At 41.5% G+C, this 13,425-nt stretch overlaps 1 protein-coding gene across 1 annotated transcript in view; it reads left to right on the top strand.

Moving 5' to 3' along the window:
- Positions 1–13,425, top strand: part of RLF (RLF zinc finger) — a 102,621-nt gene that overhangs the window by 49,159 nt on the left and 40,037 nt on the right. The window contains exon 4 of the mRNA XM_089665179.1: positions 3,648–3,783. Within this exon, the coding sequence (XP_089521305.1) occupies positions 3,648–3,783 (136 nt within the window). The remainder of the gene's footprint in view (positions 1–3,647; positions 3,784–13,425) is intronic.

Here is a 13,425-nt window from a genome sequence, read left to right as displayed (position 1 = left end):
TTTTGCCAAGGCATTGGGAGGTATGTAAATGGATTACACCTATAGCAAGAGCATTATTCAACTAGTAAGCACTGTGCTTTTTTTTTTTTTTTTGTTTTGTTTTTTATTTTCAACAGATGCCCCTTACCCTGCAAAGGCAGTTTTTGGTACAGATAACTAGTTCTTTTAAAGCTGAACTCCAGACACAGAGCTTAATACAGACATGAAATACATATGACAGAGCTGTTTTTAACTGCAAAACAATTTTGTGCTGCTCCATTCAGTCCTGAGATTTACACAGCTCTGCCAGGCCTGATATTTCTCTGCTGCAGTTCAGTGATAGGTCTTTTACCTCCCCCAGCCTGTGATTAAAAGGGAAAGGAGAAGAAGCAGACTGATCTTCCCTGCTGTGTCCTATCAGCATGTTCCTTCCATTGCACTAGACCTGTGCTGCTTCTTCCCCTGTTTGACTTTGGTTACGCAGGGACTACAAAAGGTTTATACCAAGTCCAGTTCAGGTACATAGCACTGCTTGTCTTAAAACAAAAATACAGTTAATGATTGTACAGTGCTCAGCATAAATGAGAACATCCCAGCGGATTTGTCAGAAAACCTTCACTTTCCTTTCAGAATCAGCATATTCTATGGGACAATATACTACAAATACTCCCACAAATGTGGGCCATTGATTGCAAACAAGATTTGTTAATTTTCACATACAATGTATCTTTCCTAACAAATTCAAGATCAGGTTGCAAAAATGAATACACCCCAATGAAAGTCTTGGGAGCAAAGCTAAATTTTAGACATCAAAATCCTAATTAACAGGAATTCCATTTAGGTGAGCCTAATTATTTATTAAACAGGTGTCCAGCAAATAGTTGATTATAAAATGGCTTTACCTCACAAAGAAAACCTTTTCCAGTTTTATGCTGTCAGCAATGGTACCACATAGAAGAAAAATGTCACTCAGTTTAGTCAAACTTTTAGAAATTGTTCTTGTGTTCATTGAGATATTGATTAAAATCTTACTTTTCAAAGGGTGTGTGTACTCATCAATGCTTTATCATTGAACACAGAGCAGCATTTATTTATGTCTTTTGTACTTGCCTTGAGTTCAGCTTTATTTTTATGAAAATGTTTCCCAGTTGTATAGCACAGAGCATAGGCAGAGGTAATCATTAAAACTGGGTTATGTGGAACTACCAGGTAATTTGGCACTGGCAAAAAGAGGAGATATCCTCTATATTACTCCCCCCCCGCCCACCACCACCACTCCCAGGCAGCCTTAGTTCTTCACTAGTGTCTTAAAGTGATCGATTTGACCACTCCTCTCTACTGAGGAGCCGCTTGTCACTTTCTAGGTTTCTCTCAATCTATTTCAGGATGATTCTGTTTACAAAACAATTCTGCTATCAAGATTACTGCCTCACCACAGGCACTGCAGTTTCCAAATTGGCTGACTTTAGTCTGGCAGCATATACTGGTTCTCTCTATGCTAAGGGTCCATTACATGTAGTTATGGTAGATTGAGTGCAGAAAAAAAAGTCAGGTAGACTTTTTAACTTTGAGGTCAGCTGTTGGCTCCAGTGGGGTCGGTAGTATATCCATTCAGAGTCCTAGTACGCTTTCTTCAGACTGTTGTCCACCCCCCTTTGGTTTCTTGCCTACCTCAGGCCATTCAGCTGGCCCATCAGCTGCACCATCTTCCTCTTTTTTTTTTTTTTTTTTTTTTTTTTTTTTTCTTTCTGCCACAATGTCTAATTTCATGAGGAGAATTTGACCATATTGAGGTTATTGATCGCGGGGGTCACAGCCATGCCCATCAAACCTCCCTTCCTGAATTGGTCTTCAATTTAGCCCCTGACCCAGACACTGTGCCTGAGGAGGAGGAGGATCCCTTACCTTGTGAGGAATCTGAGCAGGATGAAACACTTATTACAGAGGGGATAATCCACTAAGATATAGATAGTGCCTGAATTTTTACATTAAAATAACTCATGCAGTATTGCTCCAACTGTTCGTAACATTGCAACTAGCGTGTGGTGCAATCGCTGTTTAAATATACTTGTGTGTGTTGACGTTCACATGTCTGCATAGTGTGACAGAGTTGCTTTTTTTTTTTTTTCTAATTTTCTTTAACTCCCTCAACCCCCCCTCCCCAATAAATTTACTGCTATTACAATGGAGATTACACTCCGCCATATTTGTGTAACATAGGCAAGTGACTGTTTTTCTTTTTAGGAAATATTAGGAGTCTATTAGACCCCTGATGTTTTCCCTGCCTCTGTTAGACTTCAAATTGATGTGACTCTGCCTCTGCGAGCAGCGTTTTGCATGGGCATGGCAGTCCTTTCATTTGAATGGGGTGCTGTGCCTCTTGAAATGCAGAGGAAAGATCCCTGCATCATTTCTGGAATTGCAGCCTGCACAGAAACTGAAAGTGGGGTGCTGCTTCCAGTGCGTGCAGGGTGCCGTTAGGATTAATGGCACCCACACTGTATTTTTCTGTGCTGTGGGTGGTTGCGGCTGCAGGAAAATGTGTGGACCAACAGCGGGGGGCCACCTGCACAGATGTGAACTTAGCCTTAAACCTGATCAAGCACAGAACTGTACATGATCAGCTGTTGACCTGGCATCTCAGCCATAAGTTTGACAGCATCCAGAAATGCTCAGAGCTGAGCGCTTCAAGGCTCATAATTTGCAGAGGGGATTGGGAAATTAAAGCTCCCCAAGTTTTGCCTGCTTAGCATCCTGCCAGTATTTATCGTGGTCCTGGGCACCTTGGAGAGGAATGGGAGATCCTGGAACCAGTGGGCATTATTTCACAGTGGGGGGCCAGCTGAAAAAGCAGCATACCAAGCTACTCCCGTGAACTTATTTTAACTACTTGAAGTTTCAGGCCAGCCCCCTCTCTCCTTTTTAAACTCTATTATTTGCTACACAACAAATTTATGTTTTGCAGCTACTTATATAGCGCCGTCTTTTACGCAGCACTTTAAGTGTGTGTGTGTGTATATATAAAAAAAAATTACATTCACATCAGTCCCTAACCCTCAAGGAGAGTACCATCTAAGGTCCCTAACTCACATTCATACATACTAGGGCCAATTTAGGCCCATTTCACACAGGTGGAGCAGCCTGCTCAGCAGGGGATCTGTCCGCTGATCTGTGCTGAGCTGGTGGATGATGGACCTCCTGTCTGTTTACATCTGGCTGTCCTCTAATCCATTAAACGAATCCCCCATCCGTCTGTTTGTTTTTAGCTGATCAAATCAGATGCAGGTGGGTGTAAACAGACACATCCGTTAAACACCCATCTCCCCGTAGAGAATAATGGATAGTATGATCGGGCGTGCCTTAAAAAGGGACAGGCAGACTCTATCGATCTGCCCATGTGAAAGGGGCCTTAGCAGATGTCCAGCAGCTTTTTTTTTTTTTTTTTTTTCATCTTGCCAGTTCCAGTCACCTGAAGGTAGTCAACTTGTAATGATTAAAGAAGCCTGTGTCGTATTCTGTGCACCAGGAAGCTTTTAGAAAAGTAATACAACAGTACCACAGCTGTTTCATATATGTCCCACTGTTTAGTGAGTGTGAACTGTTTTTATCTTAAGCGACTTTACGTACAAAAGCCTTTTAACATAATGCTGTACCAATCTTAATTCTAGGATTCCAATGAGATATTGGTGGATTTTGGAAACAAACATTTGCAATTGTTAGTAGAAAACATTAACCATGGTGGAGCATGGAGAAATCCTGTACTTGTCAAAATCTTGTCTCGACACTCTGTAGACCCGGAAGAAGGTGAGGATAACAGACATACTTGCATTGTGGATCTGGTAGCATTTTATTTTTTAAAAAAAATTTATATTACTTTATTTTACATTTATTTCAAAATTGCATCTGTAATGATTTGTCTGCCCCCATTACTTTTGCAAAGGTTATTTAGCTGTACTAAGCTTCCATAAGTTAAACCTGGAACAAGCATACATAGGGCTGAGGGCTCTTGAGAGGCATTATGAGGCAAGGTGCTGTGATGTTTTCAGTAAACTATGTACAGCACCCTTCTGGCACCTCCCACTAGCCATTATTTACCTGCATTGCATAAAGAAGCACAGAGACCCAGCAATGATGTCATCACTGGCTCTAAAATAAGATAATGAAAATAAAGTTTAATTCAAATATGTTAGCATTTGTATGAGGGAAAGGTGGGGTGGGGTGGGGAAGGCAAAAAATGAAAGCAGATTAAACTTCGGAAATGTAAATTTGGTTAAAGTGGGCAAGAGTTAGAACTGTATAACTTTTTTTCTCTTTTATTATTGCTGTCTATGTACCATTGGGAAGATACCATGTCATACTCATGGTCGCAGAGACAAAAAGCTTTTAGCAAATATTCATTTGAGGGTACATAAAAAAGTGGCTTTTTTCCCTTTCTGTATTGCACACTAAATAGGGCTGCAAGTTGCAACTAACGATTATTTTCATAATCGATTAGTTGGCCGATTTATCCTTTCGATTTATCGGATACTTCTAATACTAATAATAATAGTATAAAATTTAGTTAATATATAAAGTTAGAAAAATCATTCTTGGATATCTGTATGCAGTAGTAAATAGCCAGCTATATGGTTAGGGAACAAAATATCTAATCCACTCTGAGAATAACAGACAGAAGAAATATATGTATTATTAGAGGTTGAATCTGGTACATCTTATGAGACTGAGATCAAAATTTTTATTTAACATGTTGAAAACTTTTCTCTTGTCGAATTAATTTTCAGACAGCGTATGTGGTTTTCGTTCAGAAATGCATTCATTTTGAGCAAGTAAAATTTTCTAATGACATTTGTCCATTCATTGATTGTACAAAGAATATTCTCGTCCAAATATTGATACGTTTATGGCCAGCAGATAATCACTACAAGGGGTTAAGTTTTATTTTGTGAAACAGTGAAAGTTAACGGCTTCCCAACCGCCCTACAGCAGATATACTGCTACAGGGTGGCACGGGAGCGCAAAACATGTATATATACGTGATTTCACATTTCTGGGTAGGGGCGCGCGTGATCCTTACCCACGCCACCATTCACGGCCGTGCCTGCCAATCACCGGGTCCCGGTCGGTGATTACTCACTGGGGAGGAGAGGAGTCTGTAAACAATACAGTTCTCCTCCCTGTCAGCTCGTGCACACTGCTTTTAATGGCTGCACAGCACAGCCATCCAAAGAAGTGTGCTTACAATGAAGGACACAGCACACAGTTAACCCTTTGATCACCCCACATATTAGCCTCTTCCTGTCCAGTGCCATTAGTACAGTGTCAGTGCTTTTTTTTTTTTTTTTTTTTTAATTTTTAGCATTGATCACTGTATTGGCGTCACTGGGGATGTCGGTTCCCCCCAGTGTCAGAATGCCCGCAGCAGTACCACTATATATTGCTGATCACCTCCATTACCAATAAAAATAAAAAAAAAATCCCAGTATATATTCTGCCATTTGTAAACGCTATAACTTTCATGTAAACCAAAAAGTGCAAAAAATAAAAACCACACAGGCAATCAAATACCACTGAAAGAGCTCAATTCCTGGGGAAAAAAAGTATGTAAATTTCATTTTGGTGCAGCGTTGCATGACCACGCAATTGTCAGTTAAAATAACCCAGCACCGTAACGCAAAAAATGGCCTGGTCAGGAGGGGTGGGGGGGGGGGGGGGTAAATCCTCAGGAGGGCAAGTGGTTAAAAACAAAAGTAGTGGGATGCCTGCCTTTACATGCACATGAACTTTTAACGCCATCCCAGTCTTAGTTTGTAGGGTTCAATATTGAGTTGGCCCACCCTTTGCAGGTGTAACAGCTTCAACTCTTCTGGGAAGGCTGTCCACAAGGTTTAGGAGTGTCTATGGGAATGTTTGACCATTCTTCCAGAAGTGCATTTGTGAGGTCAGGCACTGATGTCGGACGAGAGGGCCTGGCTTGCAGTCTCCTCTCTACTTCATCCCAAAGGTGTTCTATCAGGTTGAGGTCAGGACTCTGTGCAGGCCAGTCAAGTTCCTCCACCCCAAACTCGCTCATCCATGTCTTTTATGGACCTTACTTTGTGCACTGGTGCGTAGTCATGTTGGAACAGGAAGGGGCCATCCCCAAACTGTTCCCACAAAGTTGAGAGCATGAAATTGTCCAAAATGTAAATGGTATGCTGACGCCTTAAGAGTTCCCTTCACTGTAACTAGGGGGCCAAGGCCAAGCCCAACCCCTGAAAAACAACCCCACACCATAATCTCCCCCTCCCCCAAACACGTCTCCACTGCTGTAGAGTCCAGTGGTGGCGTGTTTTACGCTACTGCATCCGACGATTTGCATTGCACCTGGTGATGTAAGGCTTGGTTACAGCTGCTTGGCTATGGAAACCCATTCCATGAAGCTCTCTACGCACTGTTGTGCTAATCCGAAGGCCACACGAAGCTTGGAGGTCTTTAGCTATTGACTCTGCAGACAGTTGGTGACTTCTGCGCACTGTGTGCTTCACCATGCGCTGACCCCGCTCTGTTACTTTACATGGCCTACCACTTGGTGGCTGAGTTGCAGTTGTTCCCAGTTGCTTCCACTTTATTATACCTCAAAGGCTGGCCATACATTATACAAAAATTTTCTTGAGAGTTTTGCTTTAGATTTGCCACAAACCATATAATATGAGGTCAAACCTAAACAACACTTTCAATTGTATCCAATTAGGCAGGCCCTTGCACTACATAGTTGAAGGTAAATCTATAGGAAATTCAGCAGAAATTGGACAGAAAATTGTATAGTGTATGGCCATCCTAACAGTTGACCGTGGAATATTTATTAGTATGGAAATTTCACGGATGGACTTGTTGCACTGGTGGCAACCTATCCTGGTACCACGCTTGAATTCACTGATCTCCTGTGAGCGACCCATTCTTTCACAAATGTTTGTAGAAGCATGCCTAGGTGCTTGATTTTTCCACACCTGTGGCTATGGAGGTAATTGGAACACCTGAATTCAATAATTTGGAGGGGTGCCCCAATACTTTTGTGTGTGGGTGGGTGGGTGATGAAGCTATATAGTAATTGTAATTCTAATGCAAAATACGGGTAAACTTTTATTTTACACTTAATTGTAATACCTGCAGTCTATCAGCCTCCAGCTTCTTGTTCAGATTCTGATGTTCTCTGCACAGAGTCCTTAACCACTTGCCATCCTGGGGATTTACCCCCCTTCCTGACCAGGCCTTTTTGCTGTTCGGCGCTTCACTATGTCAACTGGTAATTGCAATGCTGTACCCAAACGAAATTTACGTCCTTTTTTTCACACAAATAGAGCTTTCTTTCGGTGGTATTTGATCACCTGTGCGTGTAACAGACCCTAGACACCCATGACTAGATATCTCCATCAAGAAGCTGCTTCTCAGCCTCTGGAAACCGAGACCAGTGAATCTGGCTATTGTTACCCCAAGATCCAGACAACTCCGGATTTGACGTAAACCAGAGGTAGACTACTTTATTTGAACACAGATACAAGATGTATGCACTCAGGGGACAATCCCCCCTCCCTGTATAATGACACAGGGCGGGGCAATCTGCATTTAGTAACAAGAGACACAGGTATTCAAACTTCACACCAGCAGACAGTCCCATCAGGAGGGAGGGCTGTTAGGGACACCCCCCCTTTCCCCCACTAAGCTAATACACAGAAACACATACATCCCATAATAGTTTGCTCCCAAGCCAGACAAACAATAGAACAATGGGATGCAGCCACATAACATTAAACAATCAACAACCCCCCCACACACACACCTATCTACTAAACATGTCTACACAGTCTGAAACAAAGCCCACACAATATTAGGACAGATCACCCTGTACCCCTAACAGGCACAGGGTGATTTACACATAAGAGGGATATCAGGAGCTGAGACAGGGGTCTCTCCACCTCTCCAAAGTGAGCTGTGTTTCATGGGCCCCCCACCCAAAGTGACTTAGTGACACAGTGTGCTTTTTTATTTTTTGCGCTATAAACAAAAAAAGACCGAAAATTTTAAAAAAAAACAGTATTTTTTTTTACTTTCGGCTATATAAAATATATAGTAAAACTCGGTCATAAATTTAGGCCAAAATGTATTCTGCTCCATGTTTTTGGTTAAAAAAAATCCTAATAAGTGTATATTGATTGCTTAATGTGAAAATTATAGCGTCTACAAACTGGTATAGATACTGCAATTTACGCCATTTTTTGCTATACAGCTCTGCGCTAGTTTAACTGACAACTGCGTGGTCATGCAATACTGTACATAATTGAAATGTATGTCCTTTTTTACCCGCACAAATAGTGCTTTCTTTCGGTGGTATTTGATCCTCTGTGCGTTTATTTTTGCGCTATAAACAAATAGACTGAAAATTTCGGAAAAAAAAAATGCATTTTGGGGAGTAATTCCACATATACCCATGGCATGTGTGAGCAATACATCACTTAATATATGTGAAAAAAAGTTTGCTCTAGATGTGTGCAAATTATACAAAATTAAATAAATATAATACAATATACCGAACTAAAAACTGCTGCCATCATAAGTGAAATAAATCATATAAATAACACATGATTCAATAGCGCTGTTAATAAACAAATTAATAAGTGCCTAATTAATGAAAGTCCATAAATTCATTTCTACATGATAATCTTCTATTTGTTTCCCAAAACCGGAATCCCCACGTGTTCAAGAAAAAGCATTCCCCTTTCGGGTGTACACTCACCAAATTTCCATGCCTCCCACTCTCCTGGTCGGCATATGTCACTGTGAAAGACTCCAAATAAAAAGGAAGTATGCCAGTATCAGTATATCCACAATCCTCCTTGCTCCTGTTGTGTGTTCCAGCAGACAGCCATTCACATCACGCCAGCACCACAAACCTCTCCGGCCGCAGATCGCAGCCCCAAACATTATATTTTTTTTTAAAGCAGACACCCTAGTGAATAAAATGGTGGGTGCTGCAATTTTTTATGTCCTATAGTACTTGCGCAGTGCTTTTTTCATACACAATTTAAAAAAAAATACACTTTATACTTTTAATGCACAAAAACACAACATATTGGCCAATTATTTGGTAACATCTAAAAGACGGTATGCCGAGTAAATAGATACCAAACATGACATGCATTAAAACTGCGCATGCCCACTGTAATGGCAACAAACTGCATACATTTTTAATATCCATAGGCAACGCATTAAAAAGCCTTTACGAGCTATCATTTTAGATTTACAGAGGAGCTCTAGTGCTAGAATTACTGCCCTCGATCTGACGTTCGCGGTGATACCTCACATGCATGGTGCAACCACTATTTACATGTTGGGGGGGAGGGTGCTTTTTTTTTTTTTTTTTTTTTTTTTTTTTTTTTAAATGCTATCACAGGGAATGCAAATATCCCCTATAACTTCAATGGGCATTGTTGTATATTCATTTATTTATTTTAAATGTGGGGTCTATCAGACTCCTAGATATTTCCTCTGCCCTTACATTATCTAATCTCACCAAGATCGGTGTGATCAGATGCTTTCCCAATTTACAAATGGCGCCGGGTGGGCTTCACTGTAAAGCATGATGGCTGCAAGCAGCCATGCAGAGCAGTGTGCCCAAGCTGACAGAGAGGAGGACTGTTGGTAAACAAAGCAGCCCTCCTCCCCGTCGGTGATCCTCAGTAATCACCGGGCGCCTGCTGGTATTCACTTGACACCAGGGGCTGCAATCGGCAGCGCGGGTAGGACGCACGCGCATCTTGTGCACGCCCCCTACCCAGAAATGCAAAATCGTGTGTGTATATATACGTGATTTTGTGCACCTGTACTGCCCTGTAGTAGTATTTCTGCTATAGGGTGGACAGTAAGTGGTCAAAGTGATTGTAAATATTACAAATTTTTTTTTTTACTGCTTCCCGTCTGCCCTATAGCAGGGCGGCACGTGTGCGCAAAATCACGTGTGTGTGTGTGTATAATAAGTGTGTGTGTGTGTGTGTGTGTGTGTGTGTGTATATACATACACCGAGCATGTCCGACGGGGTGGGGGGAGGGGGGAACTTTAGTTTAGTTCTCTCCCCTGTCAGCTCCTGCACATTGCTTACAGTGAAGCACAAACAGAGCCCAGTATGTAAAACAGCACACAGTTAACCCTTTGATCGCCCCACATGTTACCCTTTTCCTTCCTAGTGCCATTAGTACAGTGTCAGTGCTTTTTTATTAGCACTGATCACTGTATTGGTGTTACTGGGGATGTCAGTGATACCAAGCCAGTTACCCCCAGTACCAGAATGCCCGCCACAGTCCCGCTAGAAGTCGCTGATCGCCGTCATTACTAGTAAAACAAAAAAATATCCCAGTATATATACCGCCATTTGTAAATGCTATAACTTTCATGTAAACCAATTAATTTACACTTATTGGGAATTTTTTTTTTTTTTTTTTTAACAAAGACAAGTAGCAGAATACATTTTGTCCTAAACTTATGACGAAATTTAGATTTTTTTACTTGACATGTTTAATAGCAAAAAGACAAAAATAATGGTTTTTTCTTTTTTTTTTTTTTTTTTCTTTTTTCTAAAAATTGTCGATCTTTATTTTTTAAAATTTTTTTTTTTTTTTATAGCGCAAAAAATAAAAACCTCACAGGCGATCAAATACCACCAAAAGAAATCTCTATTTGTGGGGGGGGGGGAAGGATGTAAATTTCATTTGGGTGCAGCGTTGCATGACCACGCAATTGTAAAGTAACGCAGTGCTGTAACTCAAATGGCCTGGTCAGGAAGGGGGTAAATTCTCTGGAGGGCAAGTTGTTAAACAAGCTTTTCATATTTACCTGCTCTGTGCAAGCAGCCCTGATTCTTCTCTTCTGGAGTCCCCCTCCGGCACTTTTGGCTCCTTCAGAATGCCCTTCGAGCAAGCTGCAAAGTATAGTATAGCATGCCCCTATAGCAAGGTAAACAAACCTCTGCCTTTACAATCACTCACTTCCTTCTCCTGCCCAGGACTACATGTTCCAGGAGGCATTGCTCTGTACACATTCGCATTCACAAGTTCTCAGACATGGACAGTGACATTTATAGATGGTGTTCTGAGCTGTATGTGTGCTGCACTGTATTTCCTGATATGTAAAAAAAAAATGCATTCTGCATAGGCCTACTAATCTAACCAACTAATAGATTATGAAAAGGGTTGACAACTGTCAATTAGTTGTTTCAGCCCTACATTAGAGTTATGTCTAGAGTTGGAATTTAAATTGCTGCAAAGGGACATTTGAGCTAGGAATGGAATATTTATTAGAGCAGATACTTTATTGTGGGTTATGGAAACACATACATTTTCTCTGGATTTTTATATAGGAAAGTGTTTGTGTGTTTGAAACCTAAATATTTTCACACTTCTTTATTTTCAGCATATTTTTAGTCTGCCATGTTAGTGCAGCAGTTTTTATAGGATGTTCTCCCTGCTTGTTACATCTTTCAGGATGTGTCTACATGGGCCTTTAACCACTTGCCGCCCTGCCACTGTAGAATTACGGCGGCAGGGCGGCACGGGCAGGCAAAACCACGTTTTAAAATGTGTGTTTTGTAAACAGGTAGGGGGCGCGCGCAAGGCGTGCCGCCGTTCACAGCCGCGGATGTCAGTCACCGGGTCACAGCCGGTCCTTACCGGCTATCTCCCGGCGATCGGCGGCAATCAGTGACAGAGAGCACAGCTGCAGTAGCTGTGCTTTCTGTCACTTCCCTGACAGCTCGAGGACAAACTGATCGGGACAGAAGAGTTTCACTCTCCCGATCAGCCGTGTCCCCTGCAGTACACACCCCCACCCCCTAGTAAAACATCCCCCTCACACAGATAACCCTTCCCTGCAAAATAAACTTAACCCCTTCCTCCCTAGTGCCATTAGTACAGTGTCAGTGTTTATTTGTTTTTTTTGCACTGATCACTGTATTGGTGTCACTGGGGATGTCAGTGACCCCAAGTCAGTACCCCCCCAGTGTCAGAATGTCCGTCGCTGTCCCGCCATAAGTCCCTGATCGCCGCCATAAGTCGCTGATCGCCACCATTATTAGTATAAAAAAAACCTAAAAATCCCAGTATCTTTCCCACCATTTGTAAACGCTATAACTTTCACGTAAACCAATTAATTTACACGTATTGGCTTTTTTTTTTTTAGCAAAGACATGTCGCAGAATGCATTTTGGCAGTAATTTATGACTAAATTTGATTTTTACATTTTTATTTTTTTACTGGACATGTTTTATAGCAAAAAGTCCAAAATATAGTTTTTGTTTTTTTTTCCTCAAAATTGTCAGCCTTTTTTTTTTTATAGCGCAAAAAATAAAAACCGCACAGGCCATCAAATACCACCGAAAGAAAGCTCAATTTGTGGGGAAAAAAAAGATGTAAATTTCATTTATGTACTGTATTGCATGACCGCGCAATTGTCCGTTAAACTAGCGCAGCACTGTATAGCAAAAAATGGCGTAAATTGCAGTATCTATACCATAGTTTGTAGACGCTATAACTTTCACACAAAGCAATCAATATACACTTATTGGGATTTTTTTTTACCAAAAACATGGAGCAGAATACATTTTGGCCTAAATTTATAACCAACTTTGAGTTTACTATATATTTTTTATAGCTGAAAGTAAAAAATATTGTTTGTCTTCAAAATTTTTGGACTTTTTTTGTTTATAGCGTGAAAAATAAAAAGCGCACAGGTGATCAAATACCACCGAAAGAAAGCTCAATTTGTGGGGAAAAAAGGATGTAAATTTAATTTGGGTGCAGTGTTGCGTGACCACGCAATTGTCAGTTAAAGTAACGCAGCGCCGTAACACAAACCTCTTCTGTAACCGCTTCCTGACCACCCTACAGCAGAAATACTGCTACGGGGCGGCATGGGTAAGCAAAATCGTGTGTGTGTGTGTATATGTATGTGTGTGTGTGTGTGTGTGTGTGTTGCGCTCCCGTGGTTTTCACACCCCTCCCAGATAGCGTCAGATTGCCCATCAGTACACCAGTCATCACATTTAACCCCTTGATTGCCAGGAACACGCTTATGTACAATAATCCTCCATTGCTAGTATAGCGTCTGAACTGGTCAATATCTTTGATCAGGTCAGCACTATACCAGCATTCACATTTAATATAGCGTCCCCAAAAACGCAGCGTTAGCGGGGTCAGCCCCAGCACCTGCCAACACCTGCGTTTAGCCCCTACGCTTACCCCCCCCCCCTTCTCCCCCAGCAATTGCAGTGTCAGGTCACTGTCACTTGATACATTGCACACAAAACCGCAGTGTTCGCAGAATCAGGCCTGATCTCTGTTAGCACTTGCTGGTAAATTTTGATGACTCTCATATGCAGCAGAGTGCCAGTACTAGTGCCACTCTACCTTTTGCTGAACTGG

Source organism: Staurois parvus, unplaced genomic scaffold (genome assembly GCF_062004578.1).
Source record: "Staurois parvus isolate SC_StPar_1 unplaced genomic scaffold, SC_StPar_1.0 ptg002140l, whole genome shotgun sequence".
Taxonomy (NCBI): domain Eukaryota; kingdom Metazoa; phylum Chordata; class Amphibia; order Anura; family Ranidae; genus Staurois; species Staurois parvus.
The sequence above is the reverse complement of the archived record's forward strand: the minus strand, read 5'-3'. Positions and strand labels throughout refer to the sequence as shown.